Below are 26,033 nucleotides of genomic sequence, written 5' to 3'. Positions count from 1 at the left end.
GAATTTAATTCAGGTGACTATTATATCTACTGCTGTGGGCATGAATCCCTTAGAAGAAATAGACTAACCCTCACAGTCATAGTCAACAAAAGAGACCAAAATGCAGTACTTGGGTTCAGTCTCAAAAATAACAGAATGATCTCTGTTTCCAAGGCAAACCATTCAGTATCACAGTAACCTAAGTCTAAGCCCCAGCTGCTAATGCCAAAGAATCTAAAGTTTAACAGTTCTATGATGACTTACAAGAGCTTCTAGAGCTAACACCCAAAAAAGATGTCCTTTGCATCATAGGGAACTGAAATACAAAAGTAGGAAGTCAAGAGGTACCTGGAGTACCAGGCAAGTTTGGTCTTGGAGTACAAAATGAAGGAGGGCAAAGGCTAACAGAGTTTTGCTAAGAGAATGCACTGGTCGTAGCAAACACCATCTTCCAACAACACAAGAGACACCTCTACACATGTACATAACCATATGGTCAATACCAAAATCAGATTGATTATATTCCTTGCAGCCGAAGATGGAGAAGGTCAGTGAAAAAAAGACTCGGAGCTGACTGTGGATCAGATCATGAATTCCTTATTGCACAGTTCACACTTAAATGGAGAAGGAAATGGCAACCCACTCCAGTATTCTTGCCCGGAGAATCCCACAGACAGAGGAACCTGGTGAGCTATAGTCCATGGGATCACGAAGAGTCAGACACGACTGAGCAGCTATACACACACAGGGAAAACCACTAGACCATTCGGGTATGATCTAAATCAAATCCCTTATGATTATATAGTGGATATGACAAATAGATTCAAGGGATTAGATCTGATAGACAGAGTGCCTGAAGAACTATGGACAGAGGTTCTTAACATTGTACAGAAAGCAGTGATCAGGACCATCCCCAAGAAAAAGAAAAGGCAAAATGGTTGTCTGAGGAGGCCTTACAAATAGCTGAGAAAAGAAGAGAAGAGAAAGGCAGAGGGTAAAAGGAAAGATATACTCATCTGAATGCAGAGTTCTAAATAGCAAGGAGAGATAAGAAAGCCTTCCTTAGTGATCAATGCAAAGAAAGAGGAAAACAATAGAATGGGAAAGACTAGAGATCTCTTCAAGAAAATTAGAGATACCAAGGGAACACTTCATGCAAAGATGGGAACAATAAAGGACAGAAATGGTATGGACCTAACAGAAGCAGAAGATATTAAGAAAAGTGGCAAAAATACACAGAACTATACAAAAAAGATCTTCATGACCCAGATAATCACTATAGTGTGATCACTCACCTAGAGCCAGACATCCTGGAATGTGAAGTCAAGTGGCCTTAGGAAGCATCACTACAAACAAAGCTAGTGTAGGTGATGGATTTCCAGCTGAGCTATTTTAAATCCTAAAAGATGATGCTGCAAAAGTGCTACACTCAATATGCCAGCAAATTTGGAAAACTCAGCAGTGGCCACAGGACTGGAAAAGGCCAGTTTTCATTTCAATCCCAAAGAAAGGCAGTGCGAAAGAATGTTCAAACAACCACACAACTGCACTCATCTCTCACGCTAGCAAAGTAATGCTCAAAATTCTCCAAGCGACGCTACAACAGAACATGAACCAAGAACTTCCAGATGTTCAAGCTGGATTTAGAAAAGGCAGAGGAACCAGAGATCAAATTGCCAACATCTGTTGGATCATAGAAAAAGCAAGAGAGTTCCAGAAAGACATCTACTTCTGTTTACTGACTATGCCAAAGCCCTTGACGGTGTGGATCACAGCAAACTGGAATATTCCTAAAAGAGATGGGAATACCAGACCATCTTACCTGCTTCCTGAGAAAACGGTATGCAGGTCAAGAAGCAATAGTTAGAACCAGACATGGAACAACAGACATGGTTCCAAATTGGGAAAGGAGTACATCAAGGCTATATATTGTCACCTTGCTTATTTAAGTTATATGCAGAGTACGTCATGCAAAATGCCAGGCTTGGTGAAGCACAAGCTGGAATCAAGATTGCCAGAAGAAATACCAATAACTGACATATGCCGATGATACCACTCTTAAGGGAGAAAGCAAAGAAGAACTGAAGAGCCTCTTGATGAAAATGAAAGAGGAGAGTGAAAAAGTTGGCTTAAAACTCGGCATTCAAAAAACTTAAGATCATGGCATCTGGTCTCATTACTTCATGGCAAATAGATAGGGAAACAACAGAAACAGTGACAGACTTTATTTTCTTGGGCTCCAAAATCACTGCAGATGGTGATTGCAGCCATGAAATTAAAAGATGCTTGCTCCTTGGAAAAAAAGCTATGACCAACTTAGACAGCATATTAAAATGCAGAAACATTACTTTGCCAACAAAGGTCCATCTAGTCAAAGCTATGGTTTTTCCATTAGTCATGTTTGGTTGTGAGAGTTGGACTATAAAGAAAGCTGAGCGCCAAAGAATTGATGCTTTTGAACTGTGGTGTTGGAGAAGACTCTTGAGAGTCCTTTGGACTGCGAGGAGATCCAACCAGTCAATTCTAAAGGAAATCAGTCCTGAATGTTCATTGGAAGGACAGACGCTGAGGCTGAAGCTCCAATACTTCAGCCACCTGATGCAAAGAACTGACTCATTGGGAAAGGCCCTGATGCTGGGAAAGACTGAAGGCAGGAGGAGAAGGGGACAACAGAGGATGAGATGGTTGGATGGCATCACCAATTTGATGGACATGAGTTGAGTAAGCTCCAGGAGTTGGTGATCGACAGGGAAGCCTGGCATGCTGCAGTCCATGGGGTCACAAAGAGTTGTACATGACTAAGTGACTGAACTGAGAGGAAGCGGAAGCCTAGGGAAGTGTCCCAGTAAAAGAAGCATTGGAACCTTAGCACCAGGTTGCATGGAGTAAGGGAGCAAGGAAAAGCGAGGAATGGGAGATGTGTCAGCGGCAGCTTAAAGAAGCATGAGAAGTACTTCCGATTCTTGTTCATCTAGGCACATCATGACATTCCATTCTAGGTATCATGTCTAGTCAACAGGTGTTGCTGGACTTCCTGTTTCTTAACACATTATTTTTTTATGTTTGGCGCACACACTAGATAGAACAGGTAGCCTAACAAAGGGATTTTGTTGTAAAGAGTTTCTTGATTCTTCAGTGGTTCTGTGGGGAATCATTGTTTTATAACATCCAGAAGTCCTCTGCACCATCACATTTTTGTTTTGCTCCATCCTTGCTGATGCCTCTTTATTGCTGGCTGGCCATGGAGAGCCTTGGGAGGTGCCCTGGGAATGTGGTTGGTGGTGGTCAGAAGGCAACATGTTCAACCTAAGAAGTTCTCAAAAACTTCAAGCTTTGTAATTGTGTTTATGAATGTTTTGAGTGCCAGTAGATAGAAGATGAAAATGTTTGTGTTTATACTTCTAGACCTGGAATCACTTTTCTGACAGTGAGGCAGAACGTGTTAAAATGATGGAAGAAGTGGAAAAACTTTGTGATCGGCTTGAATTAGCAAGGTATAACTATAGAGCTGCTGTTGAAGTCTTCTGTTGGGCTTGGGATAAAGTTTCATCCCCTTTTTTCTTTTAAGTTTACAGTGCTTGAATGAAACACTCACATCTTCTACTAAAGAAGTAGGAAAGGCTGCTCTGGAGAAACAGGTAATCGTATCACTTCTACCTGTATTTAGCACTTAATTCTGCCTCAGTACTGCTTTCACCTCAGTATTTCCCCACCTAACATGGAAGTTACTGTAGGGGCAGAAAGTGTCTCATTTCTGTTTGGGTTGATGTAAACTGGATTTAAGTATTTATGCTTATTATCATATATATTTGTTTGATTTGTGGTTATCTAGCACATTAATCTGGAGAAGGAAATGGCAACCCACTCCAGTATTCTTGCCTGGAGAATCCCAGGGACGGGGGAGCCTGGTGGGCTGCCATCTATGGGGTCACACAGAGTCGGACATGACTGAAGTGACTTAGCAGCAGCAGCACATTAATCATAGATTTTTCAGAATCACTGTTAAAAAAAAATTGTGTTAATTCCTTGAGCAAATTTTTGTAGGATAATAACATTTAGAACCAAAAGAGATTTTTATTCTGTCTAGTCTACACCTTTTATTTTACAGATGAGGAAACAGGCCCAGAAATTCAATTCAGTGCAACAAGTGTTAGTACCTGCTATATATAACCCTGTGCCTAGGTGATGTGGAGAAAGTCTTACGCTATTTATTGTTGCCACAAAGTTCAGGAACAGTTACACTAAAGAGAAAAGGCCTAAGGATCAAAAGATGCAGGACACCCAGTAAATACCGTCTGTAGCTTAGAGAGGAAGTGCCAACACTAGGTTGGAGTGGTCAGGGAAGCTCAGCGAAGGGTTTGAGCCAGTTTTGAAGGACGACATTGTTAAGTGAAGATCAGGGGAGCAGCATGAACCATAAAATACAGGTAGGAGTACAAAGTTGGCAGGGACGGGGATTGGGAGATTAAGTTGGTTAAGAAGAGTAGAGCCAAATTAAGCCAGATTTGAATACCAAGATGACTAGTTTCCATAAGCACAGATCTTTTGAATAGCACAGGGTTAACACTGCTATTAATCTGGCATTTGTAGACAAAAGGCATTGGATGAGTGTAAGTGACTAGTGTAAGAATCTCACTTGGAGGACTTGGACTATGAGTAATAATGGGAATCACTGAAATGTTTGGGACTTGGTGACTTGTTCTAAGGGACTGAAGTGGGAAAATGAGTCAAAGATGACTCCAAGATAGCAGAAGCAACATCAAGTAAAGGCATGTTTTTGTTTTTGTTGTTTCACTTGTGCATGTTTGAAGCTACACTGGAAGTGACAGTGTAAAAGGTAGAACTTAAAGATTAAACAAAGGGCACTTTGCTGTGCTGCTACCTTTTTGTAGAGAATAAATGAGACTATCTGCAAGAGAGGATAGATAAGAGCTTTGAAATTGCCTTGTGGGTGAGTAACCCACTGACTGTAGACTTCACAAGTAGTGTCCACAGCAAATAGCTATCATGTGACAGGAATACAGTGTAGTTTAGGCTGAGGCTGGTTCTTGGTTCCTTGAAGCAGAGATATGCAGCCTGGCTGGGGCAATGTAGGGTCCTTGTCTGAATGATGCTGAGGGTCAAGAACCACAGGGGCCCAGCCAGAAAGAGAACTCAGAGTAGTAAGATGCTTTAAGTCCCTGACTTAACCTATGATATTTGTGTAGATAGAAGAAATAAATGAGCAAATTAGAAAAGAGAAAGAGGAAGCTGAGGCTCGTATGCGACAAGCATCTAAGAATGCAGAGAAGTCAGCTGGCGGAGGTGGAAACGGAAGTAAACATTGGTCAGAAGATGATCTGCAATTACTCATTAAAGCTGTGAATCTCTTCCCTGCTGGAACAAATTCAAGGTATTGGTTCTAATGAAGCTTCTCTTCACTGGAGCCTCAGGATTATGTAGACAAGCATCTGAAATAGCAGCATATTGCAGCAAGTTTCCAAAGATGTGCTTGGGTCTAGATGCTAAATTCTGTGCCACTGTGGAAAACGTAAAAAGCAGAGTGCATTTTGAACCTGCTTGCTAGTCTTAACAGCTTATACCAGCACACATACAAAGATCCATATATACAGCAGGATGCTTCATCAGTTTCTCAGGAAATTAAGGATCATGAAACATAAACCTTGACTGTCACGTTGGCCTATTCCATTGTGGCTTATACTAGGCACTAGGTTTTGTGTTCCATGGTTTCTCTTTAGTCTTAATTCTCCTGTATTACTTCCCACCTCAACCTGGAGCTTAAAAGTATGTGTCCAAATGGCAGTGTACACAAATGTGTGCTCTTATTTCTGTTGATTTTTTACATGATCTGTAAGATTTTATACAAACTTGAAACCAAGATTATACACAGCTGATTTAAACACTCAAGTCCAGGCAATAGTAATAATTAGAGCACTGATTTAGAGCTAATTCTTTAGATGTTATAGCTAACCCTTCTGCAGTAAAAATGTAGGATCATTCTGAATTTTTTTTTTCTTCTCATTATTATATCCATTTTTCTAGATGGGAAGTTATTGCTAATTACATGAACATACATTCTTCTTCTGGAGTTAAGAGAACCGCCAAAGATGTTATTGGCAAAGCAAAGAGCCTTCAAAAACTTGGTGAGTTAGTTTTTGGCAAATGAGTTTCTTTGCTACCTGAGATACATATTTTAAAAGTAATCTATGTGATTTAATGAAAGACTGAGATGAACTGTATTAAAAAAAATTTTTTTTTCCCTTCTCAGACCCTCATCAAAAGGATGACATAAACAAAAAGGCTTTTGATAAATTTAAGAAAGAACATGGTGTGGTGCCTCAGGCAGACAATGCAACACCTTCAGAACGATTTGAAGGTAATGAAATTTCATTCTTCTGAGTAGAAAATGCTAACCTTGTGTCTATCTGGGAATATACAAGATCTAGGGCCTACAAGCAGAATGACTGGAAAATAAAGCATTTAGCGGACTGGAAGGTGTAATCTTTTAGGACTGACTGACTTCAACACCACTGAGAACTGCAGTTCTTCCATTTCATATGCCATGAGGGGAGGGGTGTGTTTGTTTTGTTCATCGGATTTTAACAAATCAGAATTAAAGGATATTAGGACGATTGAAATTTAAGGTCTGTAACTAACTTTTTATCAAGGTTAATTTCCTGATTTTGAAAAATATACTATATAAGGAAATGTTCTAGTTTTTAAGAGAAGACAGGAGTTAAGGGGAAGCATGCCTACAAATCACATGGTTCAGAACAAGTTACGCAGACACAATTTGTTATGCTGACATTGTCTTGAGTGTTCTAGCTAATCTCTGATTACTCTGGACCAGTGTGTTTCAAATGCAAATTATGACTCAGAAGTGGGTCATGAAATCAGTTTAATGGGTCATGAATAGAAAATATCAGAGGGCATTACATCTGTTATACAAGTGGGTATTTGTGAAACTTCTGTTCATGTGTATATGTGTTCGGAATGTGATACATTTTTCCTTACTCTGAGTTGTTGACAAAAGTTTGAAAAGTTCTCTTTGACTTCATGCATTTGTGAGCCACCAGTCCTTTCTCCCTAAGCTAATCTTGGATACACTTTGCAGATCACAGTGCCAGATCTGTTTTGGGATTAACTAACAGCTTTGACTCTTCGTGACCTCCTGTCCCTATCTTAGCAGTGCCACTTTTCCTATCTTCTAAGTCTGATTTATTATCCTGTATTTCAATTTGAAAATATTTTAATAGAAGAGACTTAGAATGTTCTATAAAGAGCAAAAAATCATTGTGTTTGCTTGTTGCATTTGCAAAATCAAGGGTGACTTTTGTCTAGGCTGAGTGTTATTTTGGCTCTTTTAAGAATGTTACCTGGAGTAGAAGTGGCAACTACTCCAGTATTCTTGCCTGGAAAATTCCATGGACAGATGAGCCTGACAGGCTACAGTCCATGGGGCCACAAAAGGTCAGAAACCACTGAGCAGTTGAGCACAAGAAAGATAAGTAACAAAGTGGATATTTCAGGACACTTGGAGGGCACGTCTAAAGGAGATAATGCTCTTTTCCCTATGCCCTCCACAAAAATGCAGACATGTTCAGATATTACTGTTATTTTCAGCCCTTTCTTACGGTTCTAATTTACATGCTTGAGGCAGGCACTGATGGTTGTTTTCTGGCAAGTGGGAGACCCTGTGAGGGCAGGAGTGATTGGTGGTGATGTGGTACTTGGGCCCGACTCCTTTATCTCTTCTATGGATTTAATGGGTAGGCCCCCCTCTCTCCAACTGTACCAGTAAACAGCAAGCTGGCTGCATTTTTTGGAATGGTGATTTCTCATGGAAATTTTACATCTCATTCATTTTGGTATTTTTTAGTACTGGGTTGGCCAAAAAGTTCATTCAGGTTTTTCCAGAAAATGTTAAAAAACCCAAATGAACTTTTTGGCCAACCCAATACTTGGATAATAATAGCAGATAATAATTACATGCCAGTTCCATCTTTTTTCCAAGAGAGAGAAAATGAGTTAAATCTATGATGTTAAATGGGTCTTCAAACTAATAAAACAAAATTCCACTTAAGGGTTTTCTGGAACTTAAAAGCTGACTTCAAAAAAACCAGAAGTCTTTAATCTGTCTAATCTGTCTTTAAATGGAAGTTCTCTGCCTTGTTTTGAGGTATGTTGTTTTTTAACTTGTTCACTGTGCCTATGAGTATTTTTTAATTGGGAAATAACTTAGATTTCCAGACTTCACCCCTGGATACCATTTGAAGTAGTAGTCTCATTACTGGCAGTATAGGTGCCGCTGTGTTCTCATTGCATGGTCTGAAATAACTTAAGCTATGGCTGTCTGGGGCGGCCTTACAAATAGCTGTGAAAAGAAGAGAAGCGAAAAGCAAAAGAAAAAAGGAAAGATATGAACATCTGAATGCAGAGTTCCAAAGAATAGCAAAAAGAGATAAGAAAGCCTTCTTCAGTGATCAATGCAAAGAAATAGAGGAAAACAACAGAATGGGAAAGACTAGGGATCTCTTCAAGAAAATCAGAGATACCAAAGGAACATTTCATGCAAAGATGGGCTCAATAAAGGACAGAAATGGTATGGACCTAACAGAAGCAGAAAAGAAGAAGAGATGGCAAGAATACACAGAACTATACAAAAAAGATCTTCACGACCCAGATAATCACGATGGTGTGATCACTGACCTAGAGCCAGACATCCTGGAATGTGAAGTCAAGTGCGCCTTAGAAAGCATCACTACGAACAAAGCTAGTGGAGGTGATGGAATTCCATTTGAACTATTCCAAATCCTGAAAGATGATGCTGTGAAAGTGCTGCACTCAATATGCCAGCAAATTTGGAAAACTCAGCAGTGGCCACAGGACTGGAAAAGGTCAGTTTTCATTCCAATCCCAAAGAAAGGCAATGCCAAAGAATGCTCAAACTACCGCACAATTGCACTCATCTCACACGCTAGTAAAGTAATGCTCAAAATTCTCCAAGCCAGGCTTCAGCAATATGTGAACTGTGAAATTCCTGATGTTCAAGCTGGATTTAGAAAAGGCAGAGGAACCAGAGATCAAATTGCCAACATCCGCTGGATCATGGAAAAAGCAACAGAGTTCCAGAAAGGCATCTATTTCTGCTTTATTGACTATGCCAAAGCCTTTGACTGTGTGGATCACAATAAACTGTGGAAAATTCTTCAAGAGATGGGAATACCAGACCACCTGATCTGCCTCTTGAGAAATTTGAATGCAGGTCAGGAAGCAACAGTTAGAACTGGACATGGAACAACAGACTGGTTCCAAATAGGAAAAGGAGTTCGTCAAGGCTGTATATTGTCACCCTGTTTATTTAACTTCTTTGCAGAGTACATCATGAGAAACGCTGGACTGGAAGAAACACAAGCTGGAATCAAGATTGCAGGGAGAAATATCAATAACCTCAGATATGCAGATGACACCACCCTTATGGCAGAAAGTGAAGAGGAACTCAAAAGCCTCTTGATGAAAGTGAAAGTGGAGAGTGAAAAAGTTGGCTTAAAGCTCAACATTCAGAAAACAAAGATCATGGCATCTGGTCCCATCACTTCATGGGAAATAGATGGGGAAACAGTGTCAGACTTTATTTTTCTGGGCTCCAAAATCACTGCAGATGGTGACTGAAGCCATGAAATTAAAAGACGCTTACTCCTTGGAAGGAAAGTTATGAACCAACCTAGATAGCATATTCAAAAGCAGAGACATTACTTTGCCAACAAAAGTCCATCTAGTCAAGGCTATGGTTTTTCCTGTGGTCATGTATGGATGTGAGAGTTAGACTGTGGAAAACGGCTGAGCGCCGAAGAATTGATGCTTTTGAACTGTGGTGTTGGAGAAGACTCTTGAGAGTCCCTTGGACTGCAAGGAGATCCAACCAGTCCATTCTGAAGGAGATCAGCCCTGGGTGTTCTTTGGAAGGAATGATGCTAAAGCTGAAACTCCAATACTTTGGCCACCTCATGTGAAGAGCTGACTCACCGGAAAAGACTCTGATGCTGGGAGGGATTGGGGGCAGGAGGAAAAGGGGACAACAGAGGATGAGATGGCTGGATGGCATCACTGACTCGATGGACATGAGTCTCAGTAAACTCTGGGAGTTGGTGATGGACAGGGAGGCCTGGCGTGCTGTGATTCATGGGGTCGCAAAGAGTCGGACACGACTGAGCAACTGATCTGATCTGATCTGATCAGTCCATTAACTTAGACTTACTACTAAACCAAGCCAGCTTTTGAACCAATTTCCCTACATAAGTGGGATATGCACTTCTTACATCCTTAGGAAGGAATGTATTTGTGATACATCTATGAAGTATTCTATAAGACATACAGATTTGGTTTAGCAGAGATGTACAGCATAGGCTTTAGTGGATGTGCTGACAGTAACAGTGGAACATGGAATCTAATCTCACATCGCCTCGACAGCATTGGGTACCTGCCTTAATTTTGTTAAAATTGTTTTTTCTAGTTAAAAAGAATAGTTTACAGGCTCTCCTCCAACGAAAAGTTTTGTAATTAGGCAGCTCTTTTCTCTAAGGAACTAGATTTATCAAAAATCTAAAATGACTTATGATTGTGTTTTTGAACCCAGTAGTCCAACTGTATATTTTAAATCTGATTTTTAAACAATGTCTGGTAAGTATATTTTGAGACCAGAAATACAAAGCATTTCTTTCCTTTTGTCTCAGATAATTTTCTGGGATGTAAGCTATCTAAAGTTTTTTTTCCCCAGTTAATATTATGTTGGCCACAAAGTTTGTTTGGGTTTTTCCATAAGACGGAAAAACTTGGTCAATTCAATGCTGGTATATGTTTGTCTAATCTCAAAGTACATTTACGATTACACACCAGATTCAGATGGGCACTTACCAAATGACTCATCTGAGAAGGTGTTCCAAAACAGTTTTCTATAAATTAGGATAACTGTTTGAAATAAAATTTGTTTCTTAAACAGGTCCATGCACAGATTTCACCCCTTGGACAACAGAAGAACAGAAGCTTTTGGAACAAGCTTTGAAAACATACCCAGTAAATACACCTGAAAGATGGGAAAAAATAGCAGAAGCAGTGCCTGGCAGGACAAAGAAGGACTGCATGAAACGATACAAGGTTGTAGATCTTGAGTTTATAGATTCCATTATCATTTAAATTATGGTTTTATACTTATTTCAATACCATCATAGTTGTGGGGCCAGTATTAGACATTTCCTAGCTCTGGCAGTTAGTTTAAAAAAATCAACCTTTTCAGTACGGATTTATCCAATTTGAATGTTTTACATATTTATATCAAACACTAGAAATGTCTGCAAATCCTGACAACTTTTTGTCTAAGTAAAATGTTTGTCTTCTTCCTAGGAACTGGTTGAAATGGTAAAAGCAAAGAAAGCTGCACAAGAGCAAGTGCTGAATGCAAGTAGAGGCAAGAAATGACTTATGACAATCTTTGTTGTGTGTGCATTTTTATAATAAAACTGAAAATACTATACAAATTTTCATTCTTAAAATTATACTTAAAGTGTGTCCCAGCATAATTTCTCTGAACTCTGAGAATCTACCATTCATTGTGGTGGTCTTATCCTTTCAAAGTCTGACATATAGTATTTTATTCATATTTACCAGTGTAGATGTTTTTTTTTTTTTTTCTTTACAACTTGAGGGTCTCAGTTTTATAATGTTCCAAATGTTTATTAGGAGCATTTTTAATCATGAAGCCAGCACATGTTACTGCAAATCTGGTTAAAATCTGGTAGTTGCTCAATAGGACCTAAGGATTTAAAAGAAAAGACAGTTATAACTAAATAAAAGGAAAGTCCTTAGCCAACTTTCTGCATGGGAGACTAGGAGTCAGGCTTACCAACAGCAGCAACAGCTGGACTCTTATCATAAATATATTTGGTACACACGTCTCGAATTATCTCAGCATTTACAGCCTGAAAAATTGAAGATACAGGCATTCGGAGTTTTTTGTAGTAGTAAAGACACTGTATACCTGGAATGTTTTAGAGCTAAAGCAAATTTTATGATACCTATCTTGAGCTGTTGTATTAATAACAAAGATTGTTTTACACAAGATCCAACAGTATCTAAGGACTACTTACATCAATTCTTGCTTCAAGCTCAGGGATGGGAATTCTTCGATTATAGCATAACATTTGCCTACCTATATCTTCACAGATGGGAGTGGAACCTGTTTTAATGAAAAAAGAAAACTAAGGACTGGAATCTAGATCAACCATGTGAAAAAAAAGACCTAAGTCTTTATTCTTTTACCATCAAGTTGCAGCAACATGTTTGTTTTCAGAAGATTTTTGGCACGTGCAACTTCACTTTCAGTGACACTTGTACACAGTCGCATCCTAAAAGCCATTTGGAAAAATCAAAGGTCAAGTAATTTGAAAATGTTACGTGTTTTATGAGTTAATGACCTAAAGAAAGGATGCTATATTCTCTGTTACACCACAATGTACAATTGATTATGAATTCAATTTAGTAAAAAGTTGAAATTACTATCGATCCCAACAGTTACACAAAGTTAAAATACTACTGATTATTTTCCTGGTAGGGTTAATTTCTCAAAAGTGATATGGTTAGCAGAGATTCACTACAATATAAAAATAGGCTGACTGCATTTTGAGAAATTCTACAGTCATTTTGAAAATTTGTGAAGCCCCATGTGTTAGGATCTGACTTGCTAGGGGATAGATAGATCAGTGGGTCACTGGTTTCTCAAAAGAATCTAGCTGAGTCTAATTTAAACCTAATAATTAAGTTAATGATTACATCTCTTTAAGTCTGGCTCAGACAGTAAAGCATCTGCAATGTGGTAGACCAGGGTTCAATCCCTGGGTCAGGAAGATCCCCTTGAGAAGGAAATGATAACCCACTCCAGTACTCTTGCCTGGAAAATCTCATGGACAGAGGAGGCTGGAAGGCTACAGTCCATGGGATCGCAAAGAGTTGGTCACGGCTGAGCTACTGCACGTCACTTCACATCTAGCTAGAGCGTAAACCATTTAAGAATGGTGTAGGAAAGGGACCAGAGCTAAATAACAGTTTTCCAAGAAGCCGTGGGACCTTCTGCCTGTCTCAAGTTACTAGATTTGACTAAAACACTACATTTCTTTTAGCAATGGCAACTTCAGATTCATTTTTAACACAGCCTTTCCAAGCCAAATAGGTTTAGAAATATTTCCTAAAATTCTAGTTGGCGTTTAAACATTTTTAAGATCTTTCTGAAGTAATCTGCTACTTAATGATTAAGAAGTTTCTATAATATAAATCAGCTTCACATGAAACCCAGAAGAAATGTGATCTTTAAAACATTGCAACAATTGCTACTATTGAACAGTAGTCTTGTTCTCTTAATAAAATGCTATCACCATAAAAAATTAATCACCGTTAACAGTGTAAAAGAAAGTAGTCTGAATTGGTAATTCTTAAGATTTAAATTATTTTCTCACCATTCTTTTTGAACAACATGTAGCATATCTGCAACAGTGGCTGGTTCACAAACCATATAGATTCCCCACAATCCTGTATCTGTGTAGGAAGTGTTGAAAGACTGGAAGCTATGGCAGAGGTTGCCATGACAGGTAAGCTGGGCCAGCTTGCTAGATAAATTCTGAAAGGAAAAGAAATTGTCCAGAAGAACTGTAGGTATACATGTGCAAACTACCAGAAAGAAAAATGATGTGTAGAAATAGTGACTGCCCAAAAAGGCTGAGTTTCTCAGTTTTATTCAGCAATATCTCAATAAAAAGCTAAAATTCAATGAAACTAAGAATTATAGTTACCTCACCAGCCCAATGCATCATCCTCAGAGAAAGTCATAATGTTAAAAGAGTTAATCCTTAGAATTTGCACCCACTTCTAAAATAATACATTATCATACTAAGTCAGAGAAAAGCAAATATATTATATCACTTACATAAATGTAGAATCTTAAAAAACAAAGATACAAGTGAACCTATTTACAAAAGAAACAGACTCACAGACTTTGAGTTTGGGATTAACATATACACACCACTATATATAAAATAACAAGGACCTATGCATGCCACAGGGAACTCTTAAGTAATACTCTGAATGGATTTATACAAATATGTATCACTTAGCTATATACCCAAAACTAACACAATTACATTATAAATCAACTACAGTATAAAAATTAAAACCAAAAAAAAGAAGTGACAGATCCTGTCAGGACAGAGCTATCCCTAAAAGTAAAAATGGGATGATCTCACATACTGTAGTTCAAGCACATTCTCAGGATCCCTTGGCTAATCCAACCCAGCATTCCACTTCTAGCACTGACTGACCTGGGATATGGTTATTAATTAATTATGTGTTCCAGCTTTGTTGAATAATCATTTATAAAAACCATATAAACCAAAAAACTGAATAAACTATGCCAATTTGCTTTGCCAACAAAAAAGTTAAAAAGTTTATTTAAGAAGTAAAATAATGCACTATTACCAACGTACTTTGTAGAGCTTTTGGCAGTTTGCTTAAAAATCTGAAATACAGCATGTGAACCTAAGATATTTGTATGAAATATATTTTGTCAAAGTCTTTGAGTACAAATATATACATTTTGTTAGTTATTTAAAATCCTAAAATGATGCTGTTGAGGTGCTGCACTCAATATGTCAGGAAATTTGGAAAACTCAGCAGTGGCCACAGGACTGGAAAAGGTCAGTTTTCATTCCAAGGGAAATGCCAAAGAATGTTCAAACTGTCATATGATTGCACTCACTTCATATGCAAGTAAGCTTATGCTCAAAATCCAAATCCATCAAGCTAGGTGTCAGCAGTATGTTAATCAAGAACTTCCAGGTGTACAAACTGTGTTTAGACTAAAGGTAGAGGAACCAGCGATCAAATGGCCAATGTTCACTGGATCAGAGAGAAAACAAGGGAATTCCAGAAAAACATCTGCTTCACTGACTACAATAAAGCCTTTTACTGCGTGGATCACAACAGACTGTGGAATATTCTTAAAGAGATAGGAATACCAGACTACCTTACCTGTCTCCTGAGAAACCTGTACACAGGTCAAGAAGCAACAGTTAGAACCAGACTTGGAATAATGAACTGGTTCCAAATTAGGAAAGCAGTATGACAGGGCTATATATTGTCACCCTGCTTATTTAACTTCTATGTAGAGTACATCATGCGAAATGCCGGGCTGGATGAATCACAGGCTGGAATCAAGACTGCTGGCAGAAATCAATAACCTCAGATATGCAGAGTATACCACTCTAATCGCAGAAAATGAAGATGAACTAAAGACCCTCTTGTTCAGGGTGAAAGAGTAGAGTGAAAAAGCTGGCTTAAGCCTCAACATTCAAAGAACTAAGATCATGGCATCCAGTTCCATCACTTCATGGCAAATAGAAGGGGAAAAAGTGGAAGCAGTGACAGATTTTCTTGGGCTGCAAAATCTGTGGATGGTGACTACAGCCATGAAATGAAGATGCTTGCTCCTTGGACGAAAAACTGACAAACCTAGACAGTGTATTAAAAAGCAGAAAAATCACTTTGCTGAGAAACGTCCATATAGTCAAAGCTATGGTTCTTCCAGCAGTCAAATACTGATTCGAGAGTTGGACCATAAAAAGACTGAGCACCAAAGAATTGATGCTTTCAAATTGTGGTGCTGGAGAAGACTCCTGAGACTCCCTTAGACTGCCAGGAGATCAAACTAGTCCATGGTAAAGGAAATCAACCCTGAATATTCATTGGAAGGACTGATGCTGAAGTGAAGCTCTAATACTTTGGCCACCATACTTTGATGTGAAGGCTTGGCTCACTGGAAAAGATCCTGATGGTGGGAAAGATGGAGGACAAGAGGAGAAGGGGGCAGCAGAGGATGAGATAAATTTTGAAGTAACTTCAGACATAACAGTATAGGAACAAAAATAGTACAAAGAATTACCTTTATCCAAATTCCTTAACAACTGTTAACTTTTTTTCCTTTATCAATTCTCTTTAACATATTTTTCAACTGTTTGAGAATATAGTGCAAATATCCTTTTTACCCCCAAATACTTGTTAATATGCACTTCTGAAAAACAATGAATTTAACCTTACTACAGTTATAAAATTAGGATATTACTGTTGATATAGTACTATCAATGAATCCTTCTATCCTTAATCAAAATTTAACAATACACCAAAAGAAAGTTTTTTTTCTTGCCTGGGAGCAATCCAGGATCAGTTCATATGTAAGTCAAAATTCATAGCACAGTTTTATCTTCTCATTTATTATGGAAATTTACTTTTAAAATCACATACCATTCCTCCTCCGAAAGAGCGATCCCAGTTGCCAATCAGTGTATTTGCAACCATGAGACAGATTGTATCTGGATGTGCCCAACCAACAGCTTCAACAGCTACTGCAAGATGTGCCAAAGGCATCTTGTCATCCCTCACTCGAATCTAGTTGGGATAAAGAATGCAAAGCTCTAGTTAAGATTACCACTCTATAACATGCTTGACAAGAAACTAATTCACCAGTGCTATTAATTGCAAACTTAAAATGCTCACCATGACACTCTTGTTTTTTAAACAATCAGGCCTCATTATACTCCATAGTTCAGAAGGATTTCACCAAAAGATCTCCAGTTGAAATACTACAGACACGTAGCTACCAGATAAATAATGTGGTCAAAAAGCTTTGCATTATTTAACTGGCAGAAATAATCATCAGTCTGAATTTTTCTGTCTAAATTTAGGCTAATCTTAACAGGCTTATTTTTGTACTGCCAATGCTAGTCTCATGTAACTGCCAAAATCAGGCTTCTTTCCAGATACTAATATATGAGCATCATCCCTAATGTGGCAAACAAAGCTTCTAATGAGGCTTAAAGAAATAGCTGACGGAGAGCAGATTTCTCTAGAAGTTCTGGCTTTAACAGCTACGCCCAGAAATGTACTGTGGGTAGACTCAGTCAGGAATAAATCTAATAGTGTCAAAATGTGGGATGTTTTTAAAATAAAAGATTACTTTTATGCCCTGCCAATAGGAAAATAGGCATAATGTCAAAAAGCACAAAAAGACCAAATAATACTTTCCTTAAAAAAGAAAAATAGGTGGTTAAATATATGGAACAGGAAGAAATATAAGCAACTGAGTCCATGTGCATTTGGACTCCTTTGGTTTCCTCCATTTTACTGTTAGGAACAGGCACATTTTGTAGGAACGGTCATAAATACAAGAAACCAAAAGGGTTAAAAGCTTAGGAGGCTCGGCCTACCTCACTTCCTGTGAATTTGCACGGAGGCAGAGCTGGTATTTCTCCTTTGTGTGTGGACAAAGATTCACCAAAATGAAATTTTGCTAACTCAAGCAGCTCATCATGGGAAACTCCTATATTGAAGGAAAATATTTCATATATCCAGCAGCAATAAAATGTAAAGCACACAATTAACTGCCAGTACTTCTGTTTACAATGAGCTTAAGGTGGTATAACTGATACAGGTTACACAAGGACTACTTGCAGTCAGTAAAAAGCCTTTTCAAGAGTAAGCTCACAAAGCACATTTTATCCCTGGTGATAAGACTTGCAGTTGCACAGATTTCTCATTCTGAAGAACAATCAGTTTTTATCCACTGATTCAAAGATAAGGATAAGATAGCTTGAAGGTATTACTTTCCATACAAAATCATGTTACATTAAGTAATTAAAAGTCCTAGAATGGTGGTGGTGGTGGTGGTTGAGTTGCTAAGTCATGTCCAGCTCTTGTGACCCCGTGGACAGTAGCCCACCAGGCTCCTCTGCCCATAGGATTTCCCACACAAGAATACTGGAGTGATCAAGTCTCACCCATGGAGCAAAGGAAACACTGCCTGGTACCCTTTCCCAACTGGGACTTCAAATGTGCTGTGACATGGGATTCCCAGCGCTGTTTGTCAAAACCCAATTTGGTGATATATTCTCTGCTCTTTCTCTTTCTCTTTCTTTTAATGTTAGTTTATGGAAAGTAAGCCAGATAATTCTGTAATAAATATTTGTATTATTTATTTGTAAAAAAAAAAAATACTGGAGTGGGTTGCCATTTCCTTCTCCAGAGGATCTTTCCAACTCAGGAATCCAACCTGGGTCTCCTGCACTGTAGGCAGTCTCCTGCATTACAAGTGAATTCTTTACCAATTGAGCCACTAGGGAAGCCCCCAAAAGTCCTAGTTGCAAACTAGCAAAAAAGGGTCACTTTTCAATAAAATTTTTAAAGTAAAAAATCATTTAAAGAAAGCTGGACATACTTTATTCTCTGTGCTCTGCTATCAAATTTCAGGACTAAAATAACCTCATATAGATTCCTGAATAAATTCATAGCTAATCAAATACTCACTATTTGCTATCCAGAATTTAAGAAGTCACTTGGATTCTATAGCGCTATTTTCCAAACTTGAGCCTAAAGAGATTCAGTGAAAGATTCTTAAACTTACAAGACTAATTCAGGCATGGGTAAGTGCCTTAAAAAATATCGCCACAAAATTTTTTTTTTAATGAAACATTCCATTAGAACATAAAAGCACAACTTACACCCATATTTTCCAAAGAATCTCTGGTATAAAACAAGACAGTGAATGATTATATACACGTTCTTTTCACAATCACTACATAGGAGAGCCACCTTGGATATCAGTCCAGATGGTGACAATAGGAAGAACTTGGTGGTACAAAGATGACAAGCAGAGAGTGTAGACCTGTGAGCATGGACACAATTCTCAGCACCTGGCAACCACCTCCACTGTTTTACTACCTTTATCTGTAGCCCTCCTGGTTGGATGTTCCAGACTTGCAGCTCCTGTCCCAGTACCACCTCTACTTACCTCTATCTAAAAGGCAGGGGAGCCAATAATTTATTTTCTTTTTTTTTTAAATGAAGCTGGGTCTGGCCTGTTTCACTGAATTTATAATGCCACTGCTTATAAGAAACATCATCGCTTATGTACCAATAAGACAATATGCTAATTAATCTAGGATAGGCCATTAATTGTAAGATATCCCAACTCTGACAATGTCAAAATGAACCAATGAACTGTGTAACAAAACCCACTGCATCCATATGCCACCAACAATGGCAGAATCTCCTAGACAACTTAGTTGTTGAGGCTCCATCCAACCAACAGTGTCCCCTTTCCAAGGCAGTTTCACTGTGGAACTCCAGTCACCACCAGCCATTTTAGAAACAGTGTTACTAACTCGAGAACTTTAGAGCACACAGAGCCACACAAAGGCAACATGTTTCTGACAGTTAACCTCATTTTCATCTTCTTCATTATTCCCAAGTAATAAAGTCTATCCCAGCCAACTAGAATTTTAAATTATTGTCATTTCTAAAGGAAAATTTACACAAAAGAACATTCCATGTAAATCTTCGTTTTGTCTTAAAAAGAGAAAATAAAACTGGAAACCAATAAAATGTACTATTTGCCTAAATTCAGACTACCAGGAAATCTAGCAAAATCTAACCTGAACTTACTTTCTTTGTTCCTCCAAGGAGGCCTTGTCCTCATGCCACTTTCATGTTCAAATTCCCATTAAATAGTCTCAAAATCCCTTATATACTTCCCCTTCTCAGTAATTAGCAGATCTACTGAATGAACGAACAAATCAAAGAATGAATAAACAACGTAACATACTCAGGCCATGCCTGACCAAAGATGAAGCTAGTTCTCAAGAAATAATTTAAAATCTCAAGAGATTCCCAAACTGTTGAACACTATCTTTCACTGTCATTATCTTCCAGCTCACCCATCTGCCCTTTCCTTGCAAGTAAATTCCATTATGTATGTACACTTATATACTAGAGGGTCACTAAGTTTTCCTATTTAAAAACTCTACTAAGTAAAGAGAAGACGGGGGAAGTCCAGTTTCAGTGTTCCGCATTGCCCTTACCAAGCATACTAAACAATTTGCTCTGTAAATGAAAACTCTAAAGATATCTCCCAACAGGATCAAACTGATAAGCATATCACTCTGTTTAAAACAGTCGTAGAAATTTAAACTTACCTCCAGCAGCAGCAAGTACTATTCTTGGCCCCTTATAATGTGTGGTTATATAATCCACTAAGTCCTTACGATTTATAGATCTGTAAATGGAGTAAGAAAAGCAGTACTAAAGGGAAATTTAAAAGCACAGATCCTCACATAATATACCTTTATACCTCACATAATATACCTCACATAATATACCTTTAATATCCAATTAAATTGGATATTAAAGTTATTCTAAGTTAAATGCAGTCAGAAATAGGATATATGCAACAAGTATCAAAGAATTTCAACATATATATATTATATATATTATATATATATATAAAATGTAATATCATCACTTGTTTACTCCAGAAATAGGTATAAACCCAGATACCTGGAAGTCAAGTGGGGCTAAAGGGTCGTTGAAGTACTATAATGATACCATTTCATTCAGATTATTGGGGGTAAAAAATTACTTTCTGAAACATACTTTGTGAATGTTTGTGAATGTTAATTTTCACAATTCAAATTTTTTCTCAAAAAAAAAAATCTGAGAATTATACCTACTTGATATTTTCAGTTGGTCCCAAAATTGTCCGTCCAAGTGCAGTATTTTGATAAGCTGTAGCATGAAGATAATCAAAAACAACTTCTTGTAAATTGGTTTCCACTTCTTGCATCTCTCTAAGGATTACTCCACGTTCACGTTCAATCTCTGCTTCTCCCAATGTGCTGTTTTGTATTATATCAGCAAGAATTTCTACAGCTAATTGAAAATAAAACACAGGAAGAAACATTGAGTCTTAATTTTCACTATTAGTATCTATTAAATTAGCATCAGAAACCACGAAAGTGACCAGCACTCAATACTGAATAAATGATTACACTGGAAGAAATAAATGTTTCTGTACATTTGATATACCTAAAAGGAATAAATTAAAATGAAAAATATAATCCCCTGTGGTACAGATAAGCTTAGAGAAAATTCCTAAATTTGCGAGAATTAGTGTCGTCTCAAACATCTTTCCCCACTTAATTACAATTAATGGTCAGTGCTGGTTAGATTCTGTTTATCAAAGACTCTGATAAATGATGATTCAACAGAGCTGGAACAGTTAACAGTTGAAGAAAAGGATAATTACCCCAAAAGACATACATGTGACTATCAAAGGATAATTAAGTGACCCTTGGGGAAAACTGATGAAACCGTCAAATATTTATACAAAAACGACCCTAATTTGTAAAAAGTCACAAGTAAACTAAAGGATATACCATGCTATTAAGCAATTTTATCAGAGAAAGTACATACTTCTCCAAAAAAGAGAAACCTCAACTATCCTTGAAGAATTAGTATACAGTTGTAATCACAATCTAAATTTTAGTAAATAGAAAACAAATTTATCAACTTTCATTATGTTACCCTGCTATAAACTTCTGTTAAGTTCACTTAAAGTGGACTTGTTTCAGAAGCAAAAATGTTCCAGTACCAAGGACTTCCTGTAATTAATTACCTCTACATTGCCCAAAATGACAAAACAGACTGCAAGAATAAGCTGGGACTGAGATTATGACCAAGAGGAAAAAATAATTTGTAAAACCAAATTAAATCTGTCCATCTAACACCATGTTGTGAATCAAATAAAAAATGCTCCAATAAAATTTAAAAATAATAAAATCCCATCTGTCCAGAGAAGTAAAGGCCCAGATGGGTAAGGAAGAGCCCAAAGACAGATGGGAAAATGAGAGATCCTGTATGAAGAGCCTCCTCTATTTGGAAGCAGTAGTCTAGACTGGTACCTAAAAGTGGGGATTCATATTTCCCAATAAAATATAAGAATCTAATAAGAATCTTCTTTCTAATGTATATTTAATACTGAAATTTAAAAGCATAGATCCTCAATAACATACCTGAAATTAAATTGGACCTTAAAGATATTCTAAGTCAAATGCAGTCAGAAATAGGATATATACAAGTATCAAAGAATTTACATATATATATATATAAACACACATACATACATACACACACACACACACACACATACACATATATAATACCATCACTTGTTTATTCCAGAAGCAGCTACAAACCCAAACAACCTGGAGTTAGGTGGGGCAAACTATTATTTAAGTATTCTAATGATACAGTTTCATTCAGATTGGTCATCACCAGAGATGGGGGAGGGAAAAATGAGTGAACTGTTTTAGGTTTATTTTTTTGGGTTTTTAAATAAATTGAATTTTGGAAATTCAAATTTGAAATTGAAATTAATGTAAAGGAAGCTAAGAAAGAAGTGCACTCCAGGAGGAGGAACCAGAATGTGCAAATGAAATAAAGAAGCAAGCACGTTCTGTTCAAAAACAAAGCCCGGCAGTCAGAAGATATAAAATATGTTCTGGCTTGTAAGAGAAATGAAAAATTCAGATAACAAAACAGAGAAAAAAATAAAAAGTAGACAGTAAAAGTGAATATATAATAAAACAGTTAAAAATCATTTACTACCCAGGTATGACTCTGGAGGAATTAATATTTGAATCAAGTGTTAGGACCCGGTTTGTACAAGTCTTGCAGCCTATAAATATTTAATATCATTTGTCATATTGGTAGAAAAAAATAGGTGCCCCCTCACCCAGAGTTTGATTCACTTATTTTCACATTTCTGGGGTTTTACTCTTTCTCAAGAAACATAATGAAAACAGTACTAAATTGTTTCTGAATGCCTGTGAAAATTACATATCTGCAGTATAAATAATAATACCTCTTGGCAAATCTTTAGAGAATGCTTTGGCATAATACACAGTCTGCTCTCTGGAGGTATAGGCATTGAGATGAGCACCCATATTTTCGATTTCAAGTTCCAGATCTAATTGGGATCTCTTTTTGGTGCCCTGAAATAAAAAAGGGGGGGGGGGGGCGGAAATATATATATATATAAAATCTCTTCCTTTATCCCTCATTTGTTCTACACAGTTCAGACAATGAATATGAGGACAGAAGCCTATGTACAGTTTGATGTAAGGACCAAATTTGGTTTCTAAACTACATTGGGCTTCAGAAATAGTGACATACTTTCAGATGACATTTACATCCCAAGAGAAAATCTTTGTTTCACCTCTACAGAGCAATTATCAGTAATTATTCCAGGTAATTATCCTGAAAAAAGAAAGATTCTAAAAAATAATAAAAATAAGACATGCTATACTTTTGAAGTAGTATATGTAAGACTTATATATATAGTCTTATATATAAGACTATATCACGTAGTCTTAGAATAAGACTTTGTGTTTACTGTCTCTTAAAATGTGTTTAAAAAATAATCTTTATAACTTGCCTTGAAAGCCATATGCTCCAGAAAGTGAGCTGTTCCATTATTCTTCTCATTTTCATATCGACTTCCAGCATCAATCCAGAGCCCAACCTTAATATAGTCAGGTAAGAATTAGATAAGACATCATCTTCTTTCTTTTGAGGGGATAAGGTAGGGGTGGGAGCAGTGTTCTTCCTTTTTCTGACAAATGCTTTCCAGTCTTAATATTAAAGTTTTCTTGACTGGATTGACAATATAATCCTATGAATTATGAGATTTAAAAATTTTAGTCGTCTACTGGGTGCTGCAAACACTTACTTGGCAGCTTTACTGAGGACCCAGATTGTTAGCCCAGTGTGTTACTACAGTCAATTATCAAGTATAAGATAAGAACATCAGAAGAGACTGTCAGAAAACCTAGGTTAAGATCCTGTTCTGTCATGTATTAGTTGTGACCTTGGACAAAACCATTTAACTTCTCGAATCTTGTTTTTCAACTATCAAATGGATGAAATGATCCCTGCTACAAAGAAGTATTTTAAAGATCAAATAAGACAAGATATGTAAAAACATCTAGCACACGGTAGTCCAGCAAGTATACTGCTCTCATTATTATCAACACTGCACAGTACACCCTGCTACAAGATGTAGTCACTTAAACTAAGCACACATGCATCCAGTATGGAAGTATTACAAGAAAAGCGTCACAAGGGACAATCACTTGTCAAGGCAAAATAACTGCTGCTCCTTTCAACTACCCGCCAACCTACTGAAAAGGTTTACACGTACTGTCTGCTGTCTCCTAATGAGGGGTCAAACTAAAGCACTTACTGTGCATGTTGCGAGCCCAGAGTCTTCAGAGGCCACCCTGAGTCCATTCTCCAAACAGGTTACTCGAGTTTCAGGAACATTCAGAAAAACTTGTGCAGCAGCCTGTGTACTTCTCAATCTGTTTCCTCCAAAATATAAAGACTGGTTGGGGAGAAAGGAAGCAGCAAAACATATCACTGTTCTTAATACAAATTACTGATTAGAAAACCAAATCTATGTCAAAGAGACTCTAAAGTACTCTTTCCTCCTTAACTTTTACTTCACTACATCCACCCCTTTGCCTACCCTAGGAACATTCCTCGACCAACCACTTTCCTAAAGCCAGCAACAAGTCTACAAACATGCCCTTTCCTGAAGAAAAATGAACGGTTTTTGTCATTATCCTAAAAGAAACTACTTTTATTTCAATACTTCTAGAAATGTTTAGTACTCATAAAGGGAATAAGAAGGGGAGAAAAAAGTCAAGAAAGGGAGAAAAAAATATAAAAATACACTCACAGCATAGAAATGCTTAGCTTCCACTGTTCAAGAAAAGCAAAGCTTTGAAAAGGACAGAAAAAGAGGGTAGAAAGAAGGGTAATTACTCAAGATACACTCTGGCTGACTGATTAATTGACTATGGACTATTCGCAGGTCCCCATATGTTTTCTTCTTTATACATATGTTAAAAGTCCCACGAACTCTAGAGAAAGCTAGTCTCTTACGAGAAAAATACATATACAGACAAACTTTTCCTTTAGCTGCCCCAGGGTTCACAGGAACCAGAGCTGATGATCAGGACGAGAGCCAGTTTTAGGCAAAAAGAGAACTCGGAGCGGATTGGGGCGGGGGGGGGGAGGTCCTCAGTTTTTAACAGCAACCCCCACCCGCCCACCACCGCCCCCCCCCCCAATTGTAACCACTGCGATTTTAACAATCAACACGCACTCTTTATAATGACTGAGTAACTGGGGGAGGGGGTTAGTAAACCACGGTCATCCCACACGTCCCTGGCAGGTCACGCGCTGCGGGTGACCAAAGCCAGCCCAGCGCCGACGGGAATAAGCGTCCCCGGCAGCCGGATGCCCCACAGGTCCCGGCTAAGGCCCGATCCTCAGTTGGAGGTGTGTGGGGCGATTGCCCGCGGCCCAGCCGGGCGCCCGTTAACTCAGGGTCGCCGCACAGGGTCCTGCGGGTGAGGCCCGGTCTAGCCTGATTCCAGGTGGCACCCAGACAAGTAGACGGAAGCTCACCCGCCCAGCAGCGCCTCCGATTAGGAGCCTCTCTGTGAAACCGCAAATCCGCCGCCGCGCCGCAGAAAATAGCACCGCTCGGGCCACCGCTGCCGCCGCCATCGTCTCAGTTTGGGACTGTAGGAAGGGTGTGCTTCCGGGGTCATGACCTGATGTCCCAGACGAGAGGGCGGACCCCACCTAGTGACCATGATGGGAATGACAGTCCTGTAAGCGGTCTTGGAATCTTTCAGGACGTGGTGCTGACTGAAGAACACGAATTAGGGAGTCTGTAGAAGCCCCTGTATCAGCGGTTACTTTTATCTCCTACGACGTGCAAGTGCACAAATGTAGAAAAAGGTAACGGGGCAACATATTATCCCAGTGGTGGGTAAAATTAATTGGAAAAGGAGGGATTTGATCCGTAATATGAGGAACATGATTCCTCACTGTCCTTAGAGGAAGTCTCTAGTGCAAGGGACGGGGAGAGAAGTCTCTAGTGGTGAGGGAAGAGAAGCAAGTATCAGTGTTGACACCTATTCACACTTCAGCACCTTACAGTCTGGCTCATCCCATTCCACAGAAATTGTTGGTGAAGCCACTAACTGCTGAAAGATGGACATACAATCCTTGACATGGATTTCTTTCTTCATTCTATCTGTTTAAAATTT

At 38.2% G+C, this 26,033-nt stretch overlaps 2 protein-coding genes across 7 annotated transcripts in view; one reads left to right on the top strand and one right to left on the bottom strand.

Moving 5' to 3' along the window:
* The window catches only part of DNAJC2 (DnaJ heat shock protein family (Hsp40) member C2), a 40,197-nt gene extending 25,634 nt beyond the window's left edge, over window positions 1-14,563 (top strand). For 5 of the 6 annotated variants that reach the window (XM_006049852.3, XM_025291070.3, XM_025291069.3 and 2 more), the window contains 8 exons: window positions 3,385-3,473; window positions 3,548-3,617; window positions 5,187-5,371; window positions 6,022-6,122; window positions 6,248-6,355; window positions 10,979-11,133; window positions 11,380-11,443; window positions 12,199-14,563. In XM_006049852.3, coding sequence (XP_006049914.2) covers window positions 3,385-3,473; window positions 3,548-3,617; window positions 5,187-5,371; window positions 6,022-6,122; window positions 6,248-6,355; window positions 10,979-11,133; window positions 11,380-11,443; window positions 12,199-12,251 — 825 coding nt within the window. In that variant the 3' untranslated portion in view covers window positions 12,252-14,563. Of the gene's footprint in view, window positions 1-3,384; window positions 3,474-3,547; window positions 3,618-5,186; window positions 5,372-6,021; window positions 6,123-6,247; window positions 6,356-10,978; window positions 11,134-11,379; window positions 11,508-12,198 lie in introns of those variants that run through there. The other variant, XM_006049851.4, reaches the window with a different exon arrangement.
* Window positions 11,467-25,517, bottom strand: PMPCB (peptidase, mitochondrial processing subunit beta). The gene is made up of 13 exons (XM_006049849.3): window positions 25,384-25,517; window positions 24,152-24,292; window positions 23,345-23,431; window positions 22,772-22,901; window positions 20,580-20,778; window positions 20,046-20,125; window positions 17,283-17,395; window positions 16,321-16,464; window positions 13,485-13,645; window positions 12,295-12,380; window positions 12,123-12,211; window positions 11,879-11,954; window positions 11,467-11,788 (listed from the first exon to the last, which is right to left on the bottom strand). Exons 1-13 carry the CDS (start codon window positions 25,483-25,485, stop codon window positions 11,724-11,726), a joined length of 1,473 nt encoding a protein of 490 aa, XP_006049911.1. The 5' UTR covers window positions 25,486-25,517; the 3' UTR covers window positions 11,467-11,723.
* Between the last annotated feature and the right edge of the window lie 516 nt (window positions 25,518-26,033).

The sequence above is a fragment of the Bubalus bubalis genome, chromosome 8, assembly GCF_019923935.1.
Source record: "Bubalus bubalis isolate 160015118507 breed Murrah chromosome 8, NDDB_SH_1, whole genome shotgun sequence".
Taxonomy (NCBI): Eukaryota; Metazoa; Chordata; class Mammalia; order Artiodactyla; family Bovidae; genus Bubalus; species Bubalus bubalis.
Note: the sequence above shows the minus strand (reverse complement) of the source record. Positions and strands in the feature narration are given on the sequence as shown.